Source organism: Perissodus microlepis, chromosome 1 (genome assembly GCF_051167445.1).
Source record: "Perissodus microlepis isolate ML-2025 ecotype Zambia chromosome 1, ASM5116744v1, whole genome shotgun sequence".
In the NCBI taxonomy this organism is placed as follows: domain Eukaryota; kingdom Metazoa; phylum Chordata; class Actinopteri; order Cichliformes; family Cichlidae; genus Perissodus; species Perissodus microlepis.
In genome coordinates this window covers 3,783,659-3,796,940 of record NC_140461.1, presented here as the reverse complement: position 1 = coordinate 3,796,940, position 13,282 = coordinate 3,783,659, and the positions used below count along the sequence as shown (strand labels likewise).

Genomic DNA, 13,282 nt, shown 5'->3' with positions numbered 1-13,282 from the left:
TCATTTCTTGGGAAACACTGTTCTAAGCAATGATTTCAAAGGCAATGAGGTTGCACATCCATTGGACACATCCATGTGACTGTAGTGTGATGAGGATGGTTCAGGGTCACCTGATCGAACCCTATCAGATTGTCAAAATGGAAAGTTTTAAGCCTAATGTTAAAAGTAGGGAGAGTGTCGACCCCTCCAATCCAAGTTGAGAACTATTAGCAGCTCTAGGAACCACAAGTGAGCCTGCAGTCTGAGAGTGAAGTGCTCTGTTAGGATGAGGTGATACTTTGAGGTCTTCAAAATATGATGTGGCCAAATTATTGGAGACTTTGTATGTGAGTTGAAAGATTTTAAGTTCAATTCTGGATTCAACAGGGAGCCAATAAAGGGAAGATAATGATGTTACTCTCTTCGGTACTCTCGCTGCAGCGTTTTGCTACCTGAAGGCTTTATAGAGAGATCTGAAAACAAACTGATAATACTGAATTATAATTTATAATATGGTTCAGCCTAGGAGTAATACATGCATGAATTCACTTTTCAGCATTGTTCTTTTCACTACTTTTAGTGATACTGTCCAGATGAAAGAAAGCAGTGCTGCGTATTTGTTTAACGTGCATGTTGAAGGCCACATCCTGATCACAAATGACTGCAACCTTCCTTTAGTGTTACTATAGGCCAAGGAAATGTCATCCAGAGAAGGTATCTGCTTTGTGTTTATGGTGGTTTGTGTTATCAGGTTTCACAGATAAATATTATTTAATATAATCTACATTGCAATGAAAATGTATAATATTCCTTTAAAAAAGCACACATAAAATAAAACGTGTGTAATAAAAAGTCAAAGGAGCTTGCAAAGAAAAGCTTCTGGACTTCTTTAAGTTACTTGAAGACGTTTCACCTCTCATCCGAGAAGCTTCTTCAGTTCTAAGGTCAAATGGTGGAGAGTCCCAGATATAAACCTAGTGGAAGTATCCCCCCACAGAGGGACAAAAGGACCCCCTGATGATCCTCTAATCGCCTGAGCCAAGGTGTGAAACTGGGTGTGGGTCCCAATCAGCCAGAGTCCCAGATATAAACCTAGTGGGAGTATCCCCACTAGGTTTATATCTGGGACTCTCCACCATTTGACCTTAGAACTGAAGAAGCTTCTCGGATGAGAGGTGAAACGTCTTCAAGTAACTTAAAGAAGTCCAGACGCTTTTCTTTGCAAGCTCCTTTGACTACGATGACCTGGATGACTGAGAACCTTCACAGACATGTGTAATAAAAAGTATTCAGTGACTAAGTTTGTGTGTGAGGAAATCATCTTGCAAATATTAACACACATAAGTTATTTTAGAGCAAAGCTTCACTTACTTTTTCCCCATGTTTTGAGTGTATCTCATGGTGAATAGAGCAACAGGGAACATCAGAAGTATCTGAGGTAGATTGCAGCCCTGCCCTGAGTGAAGGAGGATCTTTTGGAAAGGATAGCCACAGCCTCTCTGTTCTCTACCTAACTGTTGCATTTGGGATCCATTCGTGATGTTCATAATGTTGAAATTCAAACCTAGAAGCAGAGATGGACCGATCCGATATTACGTATCGGTATCGGTCCGATACTGACCCAAATTACTGGATCGGATATCGGCGAGAAATAAAAAATGTAATCCGATCCATTAAATATCAAAAAAGCACCCCACAAAACTTGCTACACGGCGTAACTCTGCTCATAACCGTAGCACGTTGCAGCAGTATGCATCACGTGATAGAGCGGCTGTGTGTATTTGTAGCCTTGCTAGCAATCCAGCATTTCATCTCCGAGGAAGTTTTCCCAGAGAGAAGTAAAGCAAGTGTGTAAGTTCATCTCTGAATGTTTGTAAAGCATTCCCACGTTAAGCTTAACAACCGATATATGAAGCGACTGCCCCTCTCTCTCTCTCTCTCTCTCTCCTGCTGCTACTTCAATAGTGAAACTGCTTAATGATCAGCTGATCGGCTTTTCTGTCGCGAGTCCGTCTCTCTTCTTTGTTTTTGGCCCACTTCTCACCAGAAAGAGGAAACCAGCGGCTGAACAACAGCAGCACGTTTAAGCTTGATAAGCTGTTGTTAGAATTTATTTAAGATTACTTTCTACACCAGGATCTTTTTCTACGCAGCTGACGGCTGGTAACTGTGCAGGGGCGGATCTAGCAAAGTTTAGCCAGGGGGGCCGATAGGGCATGAACAGGGAAAAGGGGGCACAAAGACATACTTTTCTTTCTTATTCTCATTTAAAATGTCTAGCTTTTAATAAATAATTATCTGACTCTTACACCCAAAGTTTTAATCTGATGTAAAATATATAGAAGTCCATTACTGTATATAGTAACTGTTAAGTCTAATATACCCTAGTAAGCTGTAGTACTTTTTCCTTTGGGAAAGTACCATCTGTGAATTCTGCAATTCTGTTGAAGAAAGATGTTGAATCTATTTAATTATTCTTGAAAAATAATTTATTTCTGTGCATTTTTCCACACTGCATCAAATTAAATTTGATTACATCGATTAAGCATCATGAGGTGGGGGGTGGGGGGTGGTTCCCTATTTATTTATTTTGCTGGGAGTTTGCAACCCTATTAGTTAGGTTGCTTAATATTTCTGCTAAGTACTCTTTAAAATACCAGAATAGGGAGGATGGAGTAGGTTTAAGTTTATTAGATTGATCAGTGTTGCTGAACTATGAAATATTTTGGGCGCAGTGTATTTTTTACATACAGGTATAACAGAATAGCTTTAGTGTTGTTATTTATTTAAACCTGAGTATAAACTTATACAAAATGCAGCAAGATATTAAAAAAACGTTTTATTGATTAAAAAACACACTATATCGGATTCATATCGGTATCGGCAGATATCCAAATTTATGATATCGGTATCGGACATAAAAAAGTGGTATCGTGCCATCTCTACCTAGAAGACAGCCAAGCATTTTTTATTAGTCAAACAAGATCAGACGTTAGAATCCAAAAGGAAGAGTCACCGTGAAAAAGCTTTACTCTTTTCTTTTCATGTAGAAGCTTCAGTCAGCGCTGACCTATGGTCACAGAGACAGCTTTATATCAAATATATAGATGTATGTTATTTAAATATACAAATAGTAGGTATAATAGTTTGCAGCCCATGAATTTTAAGAATTGGAACTAACTTTGATACATGCAGATATTTCACATAGTCAAGATATTAGCTTATTTGCTGATATTGATTATGACCACACGGTTACTTAAGTACTAATTTATACTGCAATTAAACAAAAACACACAAGAATTATCTCGTGGGTTTTATATAAAAACGTTATATTAAATTAGTTAAATTAAATTTAGTCATTTCGAATCTTTCATATAAAAAGAAAAGTATGAACCATTACACTAAGTAATTATTTTTGAATTAGCTCACGAGCTCCAGCATTGACTGATTTTTGGACCATCGGCCTCGACTTAACCAACCAGGAAATTCCTGCGCTCAGTGTTTGTGTTCGTGTCTTCAGAATTAATATTCATCGTAAAGGGAGCGTTGCTCCTCTCTTCAGTCTCATTACCTCGCAGTGAGAATGACCCATATTTTGGCTCTTTGCTTTCTGTCACAGTGAGTGAATGCACACAAACACACCGATTGTATGGCACTAATCTTCTATTGACTACTGAGATAAAATGAAGTAGACGGGAGCTGAATTTCACTTGGTCGTACTACATTACGCATAGCAATCTGTATATCACAAAGTGGGTTTATATCACAATTACTACGGTAAAGAAATAGTCTGAAAACTTTAAACTTATTTATTTTTAGCTCTTTTTTTGCAATTTAAAACTAAAAGACTGATGTAGATTTTACCCTTTCACCACTTTAATTTTCACTTTTTGCCAGCTTTGTTAGATATGCTTAAATTTAATTATACCTAACCGTGGACATAATTAAAGATGTTATTATTGGATTCTGTAGTACAGTACAGATTTTATCCTGCACATTTTCTTTCCTGACTACTAATGTCTCAAAGGTAGATGAAATATTTATTATTCTTTTCAAACTTTGCTTTTGTGACCAGTACGATGACATTTGCAAACGTGATTACAAATTAATCACAGGTTATAAAAACAAACTTTAAAAAGACCTTTGAGGCAATAAGGCAAAAACTTTTATTACCCAGGAATGAGGAAAAAATGCGTATGTGCTTCCTGAGTAACAGCTTGGGGAAAAGTGCTGACACCTTAGCCTCTCACAATTTATTTTTTTATTTTTTAACATAAGTAATTGTTATTGAGAAAGTATTGGTGGGCCGTGGTGGAGCTCGAGTTGCAATCACACTATAAGCGTAGTCCAGTGAACCATGCACACCTGCTTTTTCAGGTGGGCCCACCCACGTCGCACAGCAATCTGAACATTGGATTTCAAATGCACTCTGGTTTAGTATAAGTGCTCCATAAGATGTTTGAACCAGGCATTAACAGCTCAACATGACTGATTAGCATACCATCACAATAAGTGGCTCAGCCACTGTTATTCATCATATAATTACACATATAGTTGCTCTTAATAAAAAAGTTTTCATAGATATTCATCAGACTTTGTATTTTACCACAAAGCTCGGTTACCATGTCAGAAGTGTGGCTGCAGAAAGCTGCACCACTCGAGCAGTCACTCTGTCATCCAATCATCCTGCTTTGTCTCTGTTTATATTCACACACTGAGTTGCTGCACGAAACTTTATAGGATCAGCCCGTCTCATTGACGGGTCTATTATTAACATATTGAGCTCTCAAGTGGGGTGGTAGCAGAACCGAAAGGGGGTAAAGGGCAGGTATTACGACATGGGAAGACAGAACCAGCATGAGATCATTGATGTTTGTATGACATCCCTAGTAGTTCCTTTCAGATTAAGGAAAGAAGGAGCTCATAAATGACAATCAAAGGTCATGTCCTTGTTGTAAAAACCAAAAGCTGCTTTTTCTACACAGTGCATGCTGCATAGTATCAAATTTGCATCAACTTGCAGTTTATTTCTAAATGACAGGCTATTCCTTGCTGCTTGATGGCTTGATGACTGATTAAATAAGACATTAAAATCTTGCTGGGCAAGAAGATGCTTTGCAGTTTTAATGCTTCATTAAGTTCACGCTGTTTGGCTCATTTATTTTTACAAGGCAGATTACCTTGACCACAGGATGACAGACAGAATGACGTCCTGAACTAAACTCATCAGTTGCACAGCCAGTCACTTTCACATATGAAGAATTTGTGATTGATCACGTTACAAAGAATAGAATATGCACTTCTGTTTAAAATGACCTCGTTTAGTGAAGATCATGTAAATTTTTTTCTTAAATTGACACCAAACTGGAGCTTGTGGTGTTCGTGGAGAGTATTAAACATAAATTAAAGTGATCTGCCTTTAAGCTGGTAAAAATGCAAAACGATGCCATTTGCCCAACAGTTTTTGTGTTGATGTGTAGTCCCGAAAGCATCTGACTGCAGATTAGGTCTCTGCAGACAAGCAGATATGGGTGCAGAAGGGCAATAACAATTGTACGAATGCAAAGTGGAAGCTGGTATTGAGCATCAAATTTCCTTCTATTCCCCAGTATAAATAAAGTTGAAGAAAAAATGCCTTCACTAGTCATATATGCACACAATCTACCTTCACACACCATTATTTAATCATGAGAACTGGGGAGATTAATGCATCATCTGTACATGTCTGCAATACTAAAGGCTGCGGCGCTGAGAGCAGTCTGTCGCAGGAAGCATCTGTGGGGAATGGAAGGGTCCCTGCAGTGGGACTGTTTACTGAAAAATGGAGTTGCACACCTTCACACACACCTAGTGCAAAAACACAAAGACACACTATCAAATGCACTCAGTCACATACCACCCAGGGAGCGGAGCAGGAGCTAAATTGCACCACTCCGTTCAGCTTTAATTGGGGGTAAAATCAGGTGGCAGTGAGTGTGTCTGGTTAGAAAGCTCTGCCCCAGTGGATTCTGAATATAATTAATACTTCATCACAGAGCCTTGAAATGAGCCACGGTCCTCCAACTAAACAACCTTGGAGCCATCGAACACTTTATCCAACTGAAGAAACGACCGTGGGATTGATGGAAAATCCAAAGATGGGTAGAGGAGGAAGGACTGACGTGACAAAGGGAAAAGGAGGAAAAAGAAAGAAGACTGCGAGATCAGTAGACAGCTACAGAGGGAGCTGGCAAGCGATGGCTGTTTTCTTTTTGACAAAGTTTTCCTCCCCAAAAACACTTGTTAAATCTTTATTTGTCGAGAATGAGTGAGAGAGTTAATGGTAGCCACCCACTTCCCCTTCACATCTCACTTTCTTTGTCTCAGTTCCTCTGCCCTTTTCATCTCAGTCCTCTGTTTATGTGGCAGCAGTGGCAGACAAAGATGGAGGGGAGAAAATTATGCTCAGTGGGACACTTGGAGGAAACAGTTTGAAATTGAAATGAGGACGACCCACCCACCGCCCAATCCCTCTTAACACTGCATATGGACATGTTCTATCCTGGTTTTCTTCTCCTTCTAACTGAGTTTCATACACACACACATGCAGACACACAGCTTCCTGGACTGATTTTTTTTTTGTTCAAATGAATGTTGCTCTGTGATAGACATGTGGTGAGCATCACAGCCGAGCCAAAATCTTCATCTCGAGATCTGAGCCTTGAAGAGAACAGCTTGTTGTGTAAACACGGGGGAAAGTGCTGGTGTTCTCCCTTATTCTCCTCTCATCCATGAAGTCGCTTTCTCCTTTTGTCTCTCCCATTCCTCACAAGATTGTACTGGACAACACCACGCCTGTGTGTGTGTGTGTGTGTGTCTGTCTGTCTGTGTCTGTCTATGTGTGTGTCTGTGCTACAAATCAACAAATTGCAAGTTTAAATGCCAGCTTTCAATGTTCTCTCATTTAATATTTATTCTAGGCCCAGAGCAAAAGCAGAAATGACAATTACCTTTTTCCCAGGGTGTTTGTAATTAAATGGTAAGACACATGTTGTCACTGCTTAGGGAGTGAAACTGGCCGGAGGCGTTCTTGTGGTAGAATCCGATTGCTTGATATGAGAAAGGCTTACCTGAATGCACGTTCTGGTCATACAGTCATTAAACTGTGTTGGGAAATTTCTGTTTTGGGAATTATTTCTTTTCCCCACATCTAACCCCCATGGAATCGCTCTGGCTTATTGGCCTACTGGCCAAATTGTCCTATTGATCCAATCTTTTAACATCCTTGTGGAATCTTTTCTTTCTTTTGATCCATTAGCTTTAAAACCTGAAATTTGAACTCAGGTCAGCGCAACATATTTTCCCTCTAATGGCATCCTGCCATTAAGAGAGTTCCTCTGCCAAGGAAAGATCTCTTTGTTTCTTTGTCTGCAAGAGTACACAAAAACCAGGCTGAATTTCATGACCTCCCGTGAGGAAAAAAGCCATTAAATTTTGGTTTCTTGGCCTCAGTTTCAATTTGTTTACTGGGATTTTGAAATCCATGCTTCTCAGACTTCTGCCAATGCCCCAAAAGAAAGAGGCTCCATGTCATTTAGTTTATGCCCACTAAGCACTGAAAAGTACACTTGAAAGGTGCTCGAAGATAGACAAACGTCAGCTTTGCTTTGCAAGAAAACTGTTTTCAGAGGAATCGTTTCGCAGGGAGGTTGACTGATAATCCCTTGAGAGCAGGTCTCTGTAAGGAGAGATATACTTAGTGTTTTCACATTAATTACCTCCCCCAAGCAGGTTTTGTTTTTGATAGCGTGTGTGTGCGTGCGCCATTCTATCTGTAAACGTGATCGCTCAAAAAGTTTTGATTGAGGTGCAGAGTGGTCATGGTAACAATCCATTAAAATTTTTGCTAATATCCACCGATTTTTTTGTTCAAAAATTGACAAAAAGTGTAAAAAGGCCAGAGGTCAGAGGTCACCTCTGACCTCATATGACCTCTGACCTCTCCTTCAAGGCCAAAGTGATAATAATGGTAGACAGATCTATTTATTAAAGTTCTGTTTCTTACTGTGATTGTTTGTATTGACAGCATATAAGCAGGGAATGATATATGGGGATTCTAAATATCACATTACTTTGATCTCTGACATCTTCTTTAAGGTCAAATAAGTCCAAACGTTGATACAATGTTTTTTTATCCAAAATTATACTTAAAATGCTACATCGTCTGTTTTATTGGCAACATTTAGGACAATATGCTCTTATATAGGGATTCTAAATATGAAATTATAGTTTACATCCACATATCATGTCACATTTCCACTTCACATCTGCATTCCTTTCAAGCTGACCTCAATATATGTCGTGTCCTTAAACAAAGTGTCATGAGAATTAGTTAGAAACATACTGCAGTATAATGTTATGTATGAAGCTCAAGTTATTCATGTCCAGTTATTTACAAACCACTGGCTACTATCTATTTCCTACTCCGACAGTACTCCTATGTAATCAAAGTAAAAATCTGTCATGTTAGTCTGATTTTAATGCACTAAAAACTTACCTTTGAGAAGAACAAGAAAACCTAAAATGATTATGTAGTACAAAATATAATCCCGTTTGCTTAAAAATCAGACCGTTCCAAGGCAAAAACTGCTGCTGACTGAAAAGAAGGACTTGTTTCATTTGCCAGAAATCACCTTTATAATCCCCAAGACTGATTCTGTGGACAGATGAGACAAATTTGAACTTTTCTGACAGTTACATTTGACATAAAACCTCATTCAATAAAAAGAACATGATACGAAGAGTCAAACATGGTGATGGTAGTGTGATTGTCTGGGTGTGATTTGCTGCTTCAGAGCCTGGACGAATTCCAGTAATTGATGAAACAGTTAATAGTGATCAGTTCTGAATTCTCGGGGTAAATGTTGACATGTTCTAGCTTTCTCATGGTTGTGAATCAACTGGCAGCTACACTTTTGTGGAAACATTCAGATCAGGAGATGAGGCTTGAGCTGAGCAGGAAGAGGATAACATTTTATCCACATGCTGGTGGCGCTGTGTCTTTCCTTCACGTGTTTGCTTCTTTGGTGAAAGGAACTCATCTCATCGTTTTTTTTGTTCAAGATGGCAAATCAGCATGCTGGCTTCCACAAACCAGAGCCTGCTCCTGTGTATATTTATTGGAGTTAGTGTAATTTTACACCAATTAGTGCAGATTTATGAATGAAGTATTCTTTTTTCTATTAACTAATCTCAAAAAATGATTGACTGTACCTTTAAATGCTGAATTCATGAATATTCAAGTACTTTTCAGTTATATGCAGCCCTGTGAAAAACTACGTACACCACATGATTGACCAACTTGTTGAACCACCTTTAAAAGCAATCATTTGAAGTGTTATTCTTTGTGCGGCTTTGTCAGTCTCTCCTATTGTTGTGAAGGAATTTTGGCCCACTCTTCTTCACAGTGTTGCTTAAGTTTAGGTTTCTAGGCATAGCTCTGAATTTCAGTCACATTGAGGTGCTGACTTTAACTGCAACACCTTGATTCTGTTGTCCGTTTGCTGGTCTGTGTGAGATCACTGGCTTGTTGCGTGAACCAGTTTCCACCAAGCTTTGGTTGTTAGATGGTTGCTACTTCCTCTCTTACGTCCTGTGGAAACAGTAATGGCGTCCTTAGTTTTTCAGTCTCCTGCTGGATTTGTAAGGCTTATATTAATCGTCCTGTTTTCCCGTTGCAGATCTTTCAGGGCCTTCTATGTGTTTTCTACAACCTTGGGGACGGGGACTACAACCTAACACTGCCCACTTATCGACTTGACAATGGTGAGTGGCATGAGGTCTTCTTAGATCGCCATGACAATGAGATGACACTACGAATGGATGGTGGCGGAGGACAGCGTGAGGTTTCAGGACTGCAGGGCCGGAGCCGAGAAATCATCATTGACCCCACTGTGGTGATGCTGGGAAACACTTTCCCTTCTGGCATCAACAAGAGCTTCCAGGGTAGGTGGTTACAGCATTAATCTAATACTACTGTCTCTCGTTGTCTGTCAGTCATAGAGATTTTGGATTTGTAACTTTTTTATGAGCAGAAAAAAAATGTCTACAGACACCAGGGGCTGAATATGTACGTATATAAAAACACGCATGCTTTTTTTTCTACACAAACTGACATTTGTGAAACTAGAGCATGTGTGCACACTGGAAGAAATAAGTTTACCCATGCTTTCTCAGTTTAGCTGCACCAGCTCTGAGCTTGAAAAGATTCAATTTTCCAGAGAAATCTTTGGAAAAAAAAAATCAGCTTTTATTTGTGCCCTCCATCGACTTCTTCTACTCCTACAACAGTGCTGATGTGCAGGTTTTCTTAGTAGCAACACATATCATTCAGAAGAAGACAGCAGTGTATAAATGTTGACAAGGCTGTGGCGACATCACAATTGGAATGTGATACAACCAATGTGGCGACCATACACCAGTAAAAACACTAGATGAGAAGGACCAGAGCCCACCTCCTAATCTTAATCACCTCGCCACACCGTCTGCCTTTACAAACAATTGTGAAAGAACGGGCTGTTTTAAAGAGCTCTGGGAACTTGATGGTATGGGCCTCCATAGCCTACAGCTCCTGTATGTGTAATGTGCAGGTGGCTCAGAACGTTTGGTCATACAGTGTAGCTGGTTACCAGCAACTGAAGCGTCAAAACAAAAGTGAAGGGATTGTACTACAGTAAATTAATTATGTCGTCTTTTTGATGGATGAAAAAATACAACATAAATAGAAAAATATACTTGATTGTCATCAAGAGGACACGGCTTTAGAAGATAACAGATGAAAATAGTGCATGGACACATTTCTGCCTTTGTGCCTGCAGAGGATTTTAGATGTGAATTTATATTATTTCATGGGTCTGGCCCCAGGTGTTAAGAAATGAAAATCTGAAATTATTTTGTATCTTTGTAATATGAGCTCCTAAGTAGCACTTCCCAGCCAGGCTTATAGTAGTTACTTTGGATTCAAACTCAGGAGCTGTGGGGTACGTCTGCTCGGGAGAGACCGAAGCACAACATTCTGCAAGGACAACAAGAATATTTTTTGAGTGACCCTTAGAACAAATCGATACCGATATCTCAGTAATCACTCGGGTCGGCGTGGGCATTTCTAACAAACCTGCTCAGCGCAGACTCTCAGAGACTGATTCTCCAGATGTGGACAGATGCCCGACGGTTACAGTCTGTTACTTTCTGCTCTCCCTCCGTGTATTTATAAATTGTCACATTTTACGACCTCATTTCTATGAGTAACAACTGTAAAATATGCTTTGATGATTTGATGGATGAAAATATTTAGCTGATAGGTTTTGTTTGTACTGAATAATGGACCTATATTTCATTTTATAACACTAAATTAATGGCTTCACTCTTCTTGAATTGAACTGCAGTAGTGAGATTTTCTGAACTGCGGCACACTAATGACTAAATATTTAAATGTCATTTTCTCATTTCTGTAAAGATGCTGCTTTTTCCTGCCATCCTTAAAATGAAATAGCAGTAAAACATTGTTTGCTCTTTCAGGGTGATTTATTACTCTGAGTTAAAGAAACCATACATGGTCTGAGTGAAAGAGCAGCATATTGATGTCGTGCAGATTTGTGCAAAGTTGGTGGTTCTGTCACAGTTAAATAGACTGTGATTAAATTTTCTTTGGTCATAATAGCTGATATTCTTCCAGTGTACCCATATGTGTTCAGCAGTGGCACAGTCCCAACACTGTTAATGAGGGAAAGATGTCTATTCCCCAACCAGTTGGTGAGTTGTTGCTGGAGGTCGATGGCAGTCGAGCAGACCTAAAGACTGGTCAGTGACACTCACCAGGAAATGCAAGTTGCAAATGTTTATCCCCCAAATAGTTATAATATAACACTACTATAAGTATAATTGTGCTACAGCAAAGCTGGTGATAAAAGTCCAAGTTGCAGAGGAAAAAGTTTTTAAAACCTCTCTGTGGTACAAAAATTAGCAAATCTTTAAAGAAGTTGAAATTAATCTGCACATTTTGTTGAGTCTTTCTTCTAGAACTAATTTGTTTGAGTTGAGGTGTTGTTGTTTCCGTCCCAAGTGGGTTGTTGTTATAGCGTAGCTGCATTCCTTGTCCCCATCAGTAAACTGCTCAGTGTTATTCCAAATCCTGAAAATAATTAAAAACATTTTTTAATTGCTAAGGTGGTAAACACAGAAAAAGAAAAATGTAAAACTTTAAAGAAATGTAACCATTAATTGTGCCTTTTTCTCAATAAATAATTATTGTGAAAAGTTTGAGAAGAAAGTAAAATTCACCCACGTTACAGAATCCTTTTTCACAACACTAACTGGACTGTGTAAACTGGATTGTTGAGTACCATTAACTAACCTAGTAATTGGTTGTTTCTACTTTTTTGTAGGGATGTTTCTCTGTACAGAAAACAATATATATTTATGTTCTGCTGAAAACAAAAGTCAGTCATGAATTTGCCCACAGACTCTTTTTTTTTTTTTTTTTTTTATGCAAATCTAAGGCAGATGGATGTGAGCAGGGCTGAATCATTAAGGGTTAACATCTTCTTCGGGGAATGGAGGAAAAGGTTATGGCATACAACAATATAAATCTTCCAGAATTTCTCTGATGGATCGCACCGTGGCAAAATAACACAGAAGAATTGTTGTTGCTCGACACCATCTAAACACCATCCAGGCTCTGGTGTATATAATTTGTCTGAGTGTGTGGAAGAAAGAGATAATGTGATGTGTTTGATGTGTCACAGGGTAAGGTGAAAGGGGTGGTGTTTCATTCAGGCAGTTTAGCAAGTATTTCTTCTGAGGAGTGCTGCCAAAAATAGGTTGTTTTATCTATTCATATGTGCTCTTTTCAAGAGAGAATTGTGACATTTTTATGCATTACTGAATGATTGATATGACCCTTTAATGGTTAATTCATCCAAATGCAATTTTATTGTTAGCTGGGACGATGGCCGTGGTCCCTACAGCTGTGTGTGTGTGTGTGTGTGTGTGCGTTGTAGTTTTTCCTGTGTATGTGCTATAGTGTGCGCGAGTGGGTGTCAGATTACATTGATGTTATTCTTACAGCTATTTAAGGTCCAGTTTTCAAAAAGCTTCAAGACTTCTAAACACAACTAGTCAGATGTCTGTATATATAATATATTAAATTATAGCAGGTTCAGAACTGGACTCAGGATAACTTACTTAAACCATAAAGCAGCAACAAGCTGAACTCAACAAACTGTTTTTAATGCTGATAAAGGGAAAAATATATATGCTGGACAAG

The 13,282-nt window shown here is 38.9% G+C and overlaps 1 protein-coding gene across 1 annotated transcript in view; it reads left to right on the top strand.

The window, feature by feature from the left end:
• The window catches only part of LOC146393167 (neural-cadherin-like), a 325,691-nt gene that overhangs the window by 261,144 nt on the left and 51,265 nt on the right, over positions 1–13,282 (top strand). Inside the window, exon 33 of the mRNA XM_084927227.1 lies at positions 9,699–9,963. Coding sequence (XP_084783353.1) covers positions 9,699–9,963 — 265 coding nt within the window. The remainder of the gene's footprint in view (positions 1–9,698; positions 9,964–13,282) is intronic.